We start from the raw sequence: 6,415 nt of genomic DNA on the forward strand, positions 1-6,415 counted from the left end.
TGACTGTGTGGAACCCAGTACATCAATCTGTGTTCAGCTAATCTCAGGAGATCTTTGCAACCAATTTGTTTTTGTGACTGTGCACAATAAATCTGTGTTCATGTCATCTCAGGAGCCCTCTGCCAATCACCCCTTGCTGAGAGAAATGGATAAAAGCTGCAAAGCCAAGAGAGTCATTAACAGAACAACAATAGAGATGAAGAAGGAAATTATTTCCAAACATGAAAGTGTATGTGATCTGGCAATGCAGTTTGGTATTGCTAAATCTACAATTTGTACCATCTTAAAGGAGCCAGTGTTGCAAGAGGTGTTAAAACACAAGACAAAGAATACAGACAATTGAAGAAATGGAAAAATTGCTTTTCACATGGATAAATGAAAAACAGTTGGCCGGTGACAGCATTTCTGAGAGCATAATTTGTGAAAAAGCTTTACATTTGCTTGCTGACCTCAACAAAAACACCCCTGGAACAAGTGCTGTGATGTGGAGGGCAAACAGGAAAGCTTGGGTAACCAGGCCATTTTTTATTGAGTGGGTTCATAAGTGTTCGGGCCAAGTGTAAAAAAAATACCTGCAAGACAAAAATCTTCCAATGAAGTGCCTGCTTGTTATGGATAAAGCTCCAGTTCACCCCCCATGCTTGGTGGACGAGTTGAGGGAAGAGTTGTTTTATCAACGTAAAGTTTTTGCCCCCCAACACGACTCCTCTCATCCAGCCCATGGACCAGCAGGTCATATCTAATTTTAAGAATCTTTACATCAAAGCACTGTTCCAAAAGTGCTTTGAGGTGACCTCAGACACAGAGCTAACCCTCAGAGTTTTGGAAGAATCATTTTACTATCCTACATTGCTTACATCTCATACACAAAGCATGGAGGGATGTGTCTCACAGAACAATGAAGTCAGATGGAAGAAATTGTGTCCAGATGCTGTCCCTGAATGTGCATTTGAGAATATTAAAGAGGATGCTCCTTTGTTGAGGATATTGTGTCTCTGGGAAAGTCCATGGGCTGGGAAGTGAGTAGTAATGACGTAGAGGAGTCAGTGAGGACCACAAGACTGAACTCACCACAGAAGAACTTCAACTCATTCTAATGGAGCAGCAACAGGCGGCAATTGAGGAACTATCTTCGGAGGAGGGAAGAGCAAGTATTTCTACTGCACTGATCAAAGAAATGTGTGCAAAATGGGTTGAAGTGCAAATTTTTGTTGAAACATATCACCCAGATAAAGCTGCTGTAAGTCATGCCACTAGCACTTTCTATGATAATGCTGTCTTTCTTTAGACAAATAAAACATTGGAAAACGCAAATGTCAATTGAAAAATTTTTAGTGAGGAAAAGATCCAGTGAGTCTAAACCAGGTGTCAATGGTGAAAAAAAATCAAGGGAAGGAATGGCAGGAGAGGAGTCACCTACAGTGATTCTGGAAGAGGGCTACAGAACACCTGGACAACACTCACCTATTGCGATTATGGAAGAGACCACAGAACACCTGAACAAGTCACCTATTGTGATTCTGGAAGAGGACCACAAAACACCTGAATACTCAACTATTGTGATTATTGCAGGGAATCCCCCCCATGCAAACCATGACTATCATCATTGCAGGTAAGAAAAAATTATTTTTATTTATAGTAGTTTTTACATTTTGTTTATTTATTATTGCTTTTACAGTACAGTATATTGTGTATATTGCTTTCATTGTGTATCATTTTATGGATCTGTGGTATCATAAGATAGTGAAATTCATGCTAAATTGCTGTTTTAGGGGTTGATTTTAAAGGTCTGCAACGGATTAATCAATTTTGCATTACTTTCTATGGGAAACCATACCTCGGTTTTCGAACATTTCAGAACTCCAAAGTTCTTCGGGAATGCATTCTGTTTGAAAACCAACGTACCACTGTATTGCCCTAATGATGCAGTACAGTAGAGCCACACAAATCCAAGGCATTACACTGTGATTGTTACATTAAATATGTACTTCTAAAATGTGTTTCCATAGTTACAATAGCAAAACTATATTTAGAATTAGCAAATAATGGACTTCTTTCCATTTGTAATTATTTAGTCCCATTCATAACAATTCAGAAAAGGACTACAAATCAAATCGGGGTTTCTACTCTTGAAATGAGGCACAAACTAATCGGAAAACATTTTTTTAAAAATGTTTAAACCTAATTCACAAAGTATATATAAATGTATAGCATATGCACACATACTTTAAAAAATAAAAGGAAAAAGGAGGAATTTGCCCATAATTAAAACTTTATTGAAAAACTGACACCAAAATAGGAGAGATCACTGTTGTATACTTACAAAATTAAATGTAATTACATTATCTTGTTAGATTAACTAGAATTACTGAACTGATAAGGCTTTCTGTGATATAACAAATTCAGGAAGTTGTGTGGATCATTAGTGTTGCTTTCTTCTAAATGAACACCCTGCAAAGGAATCACAAGAGCATATTAAAACACAAGTCTCTTCTATCTTTGGTGCAGTTTTAATGGTAAAAAGTACTTAAGTAAAAAACTTAAGTTTTAGGAATATTACATTATTATTCATATGTTTATTTATCCTTTTATACCAGAAGTTTGCTATAATCTTTTATATTTGAATTTACTCTGATGTGACTATAATTGTCACTCCTACGTATTTCTCAAATGCTATAATGGAGTCTATGTAAGACCATGAGCCTCAATCCAACAGTTAAAACTTTAATGTTGGCATGATGTAAAAGTTTTGGAAGTCTTGCAAGTACATTTTTAAGAGCAATACTGCACTTAAATTTCATTTGCTTGCTTCCTACTTTTATCTTACCAGGTCACACCAACTAGATCTTGGATTTGTTGCCAATCCACTTATAAGTCTTCCAGTGAAAGCAACTGGAAGCAACTGGAAATTCATAGCTCCCCAAAATATCACAAGCAAATTTCAAATGTCATTATGGAAGTATAAATCTACAAGTAGTACCATGGAAAATTATATACATAATTATTTTTTTCTTACTGCACAAAAGTGAAAGAGGAATTCAAATTAGATTTTTATATTAACCACTAAATAGCTACTCACGGAAGTCAAACCTCTATCATTTAAATTTATACATTAGTTACTGCTGCTTAGCTAGTGATATAAAAAAAATTGTCTTAAGTCTTATGTATCAAATACATAAAACAAAATACAAGAGAAAATTTTAAATTCCAATGTTTAAAAAATCCATTTCCTATAGTACATAGTTGTTCTTTTGCTCCATTCTGGTGTACGTTTAATATGCCAAGTTAAGCAAATTAAGTGACTCAATACAACAGAGTTAAATGTTCCAAACTAAGAAAAATAATATTCAAAAAAGTTCTTTACAAGGTCAAGAGTATAAACTTATCCAATTGAACAGGGCACTTTTTACTGAAAGAGCACACAATCAAAGAAAATTATTTTGGTTATCATGAATTTAAGATAGAGGCATTTACAATCATACAATCTCATCATTGGGTTAGAAAATGCCAAATGATATACCTTCTGTGAGTCTGGCCTTTCCTCCTGTCGGCTGGCACAACACTGTTGAACAACCTACACAAAGAACCACTGTCTGAGCATGGCTGAAAACCGTGGTAATCTTGTAGCAACCTAAAAAAAGGGGGGGGGGGAATATTAAAAGTGAAAAGCAGAAGAAAAGACAGTACTTATTCAACATATTTCCAGTAAAGACCTTATATTAAATACTTTAGTAAAAGATTAAGTACTTTAAAGCTATGCAATAGCAAGCCACATAACTTAAACTTTTATAGTAGCCACATAAGAGTTAAAAAAAATACAACGGAAAAGAAAAATACAATGGGTGGTATTAGTAATATATTTTATTGAACTTAGTATTTCCAAAATATTATCATTTCAACATGTATCAATACATAGGGAGTTTTGTGTGTGTGTGTGTGCTACATCTTCAAAATCTAGTGTATAATTTACACTTAAAGAATATTTCCATTTTGACTAGCTATATTTCAAGTTCTCAGTAGCTATATATAGTTAATGGCCACCATATTAGGCAGCACAGCTTTACACTAAAGAATCAACATAGTTTTCATTGCATCATAAAAAAGAAAACTCATCAGCTTAAAGTAAATCAAATGTCAGATCCCTTTTGAAGTCGTGTCTTTACCCACCCTCCCCCACAAAAAGTTTCTATAGCGGCTTGAATACGTTTATTATGAAAACGTCCATTTCTGTAATCCCACTTCTCTACTCAACAGAAGGTCCTAATATGGCCAAATGTACACACTACACTAGCAATCCCTATAGAAATTTTCCTTGGGAAAGGAATCAAACTTGAAATTTTACCTGGACATTTCACATCCATAAAATAAGAATTTGGACTTTGAACTAGCCGTTTCTTTTTATGTTTTTTCTTTTCCTCTTCCAAGGACGGATGTAGTAAATCTCTAGCCAACTGAATAAAAAAAACATATTATTACTACTAGAATGAAACCACAATGACTTTTCATTGCAACAATGAAAAGTCATACTCAACAGAGGCAACACTTCAGGTGTTAGTTTTTAATAACATCTTAACTTTATAAAGCTTAACTTTCATCAGTACTTTTTATAATGCGTGCGTTCTCTCAATCCCGGTAATGGGACTCTGACCACCACGAAACATATGGTAAGGTGAATTAACCCCGTTCTTTTTCACTCAACTAAATTAACAGTCTCTCCAGTAAAAACAAAACTGTGGTGCCAAGTAAAAACGTGACCCCGACCCCTGGGGCCGCTAAGACCAGAAATCGGGAAGGTTAGACCGGAGTATGCCAACCCGGGGTGTTTTCTGCCTCTCAGGGTTCAACATGTGAGGTGAACTCTGAGCGGCCGGTGTGACCGTCCTTCACGGAGTTATATGGAAGGCAACTGCGAAGACAGTTTTTAAAAAGGAAACAAGCAGGAAATCGCTTCCGACAGAAGGCAGCGGGGGCGAGAACCACTAAACTCAAGGAGGGCACGAAGACTCCAAAGATCACAGTCTCGCGGGCACCCACCAAAAATCCAGAGGCTGAGTAAGTTACCCGGGGAGATGTCCCCTCCTAGCCCCCGACTCCAGATCGCAGCCCAGGCGGCCCCAGGTCCTCCCCCACTCCATGCTCAGGCCGGGCCCAGCAAGCTGCGCGGCCCGGGCAAGTCCCAGCAAGTCCGCCACGCGCAAAGGAGGTGGGCGATCCCAGCAGCGTCGCTGCGTTCCGCGGGGAGCCACAAGCGCCCGCGGGGCCACCGGGCTACCCCGCCCCCGGACCCCTCAACGGGCAAGGCAGCCCGAAACAAACGGGAGGCCCGAAAGTAAACAACTCACAGGCATGTTGATCCTTTCGCAAGCCCAGCCCGAACAGATCTCTGAGGCGACACCCCTGGCGAGCAGCACGCGATCGGGCGGGGGCATCAACTTCCGGGATAGAGGAGGCTGGGAGGAACGGAGGGGCGGGGCGGCTGGCCCTCCACTCTAGGCGCTCCTCTCTGTGGTGGGTGGGGGGACGGCGCCTCCGGGTCCGCAGGCTCCGGACAAGGTGGCCTCTGAGTGCAGTGCTAGTCCGCGGTCCGGATCCCGCGAACCTAACGGGCTCCAGGGCTCTGGCCGCTGGCTGTAGGGCTCCGCACGGGACCAGCGGTGCCCGGGGCCAGGCTCAGGCGGTGTGTGCCTGGCTGGGAAGTCGCCTCAAGCTTAGGCCGGGGAGATGGAGCGCCGGCGGCATCGCGGAACCCGGAGGGCGGACCTGGACAGGTGCGCTGAGCCGCGTGTCCAGGGTCCTGCCGCCAAGCCCGTCCGCTCTCGGTTCGTTCTGCGGGCGTGCACAGGGGGCGATGCCACTGTCTTCTTTTGTGTATTAGAAACTATTATTAATTAAAACTGTTAACACGTACCAGCAATATTATGAAACAGACTCGTACACTTGTGCATCCAGTTTCCAAGGTACCGGTTAAGTTCTTTGTGGGATGTGCCTGTACCTTGAGTTTGCTTTGCCCTGGAAAGGTTTTTATTTTTTATTTTTTTTAAAATTATTATTATTAGTTTCAGGTGTACAAAACAATGTAATAGCTGGACATTTATACCCCTCACAAAGTGACAACCCCCCTCCCCCAATCTACCACCCCTCCTGCATAGACCTTGCAGTTCCACTGACCCCATTCCCTGTGCTGCCCTCCACATCCCATGACTAGGTATGTATATATATATATATATATATATATATATATATATATATATATATATATATATATATATATATATATATATATATTAAGCCACAGTCAACACGCATCACTATTCAGCTTCAGGTGTACACCGCAGCAGTCAGGCACCTACACCGTCCATGAAGTGGTCTCCCCAATAAGACAAGTTTCCATCAGATACCTTACAAAATCTTTATA

At 40.3% G+C, this 6,415-nt stretch overlaps 1 protein-coding gene across 1 annotated transcript; it reads right to left on the reverse strand.

Annotated features, from left to right (window-relative positions):
• Window positions 1-2,254: 2,254 nt before the first annotated feature.
• Window positions 2,255-5,499, reverse strand: RPS27L (ribosomal protein S27 like). The gene is made up of 4 exons (XM_019755377.3): window positions 5,343-5,499; window positions 4,343-4,451; window positions 3,521-3,631; window positions 2,255-2,451 (listed from the first exon to the last, which is right to left on the reverse strand). The coding sequence occupies exons 1-4, from the start codon at window positions 5,427-5,429 to the stop codon at window positions 2,423-2,425; spliced, it is 336 nt and encodes a 111-aa protein (XP_019610936.2). The 5' UTR covers window positions 5,430-5,499; the 3' UTR covers window positions 2,255-2,422.
• Window positions 5,500-6,415: the final 916 nt, after the last annotated feature.

This window comes from Rhinolophus sinicus, chromosome 3 (assembly GCF_057876585.1).
Source record: "Rhinolophus sinicus isolate RSI-liver-muscle chromosome 3, RSI-T2T, whole genome shotgun sequence".
Classification (NCBI taxonomy): Eukaryota; Metazoa; Chordata; class Mammalia; order Chiroptera; family Rhinolophidae; genus Rhinolophus; species Rhinolophus sinicus.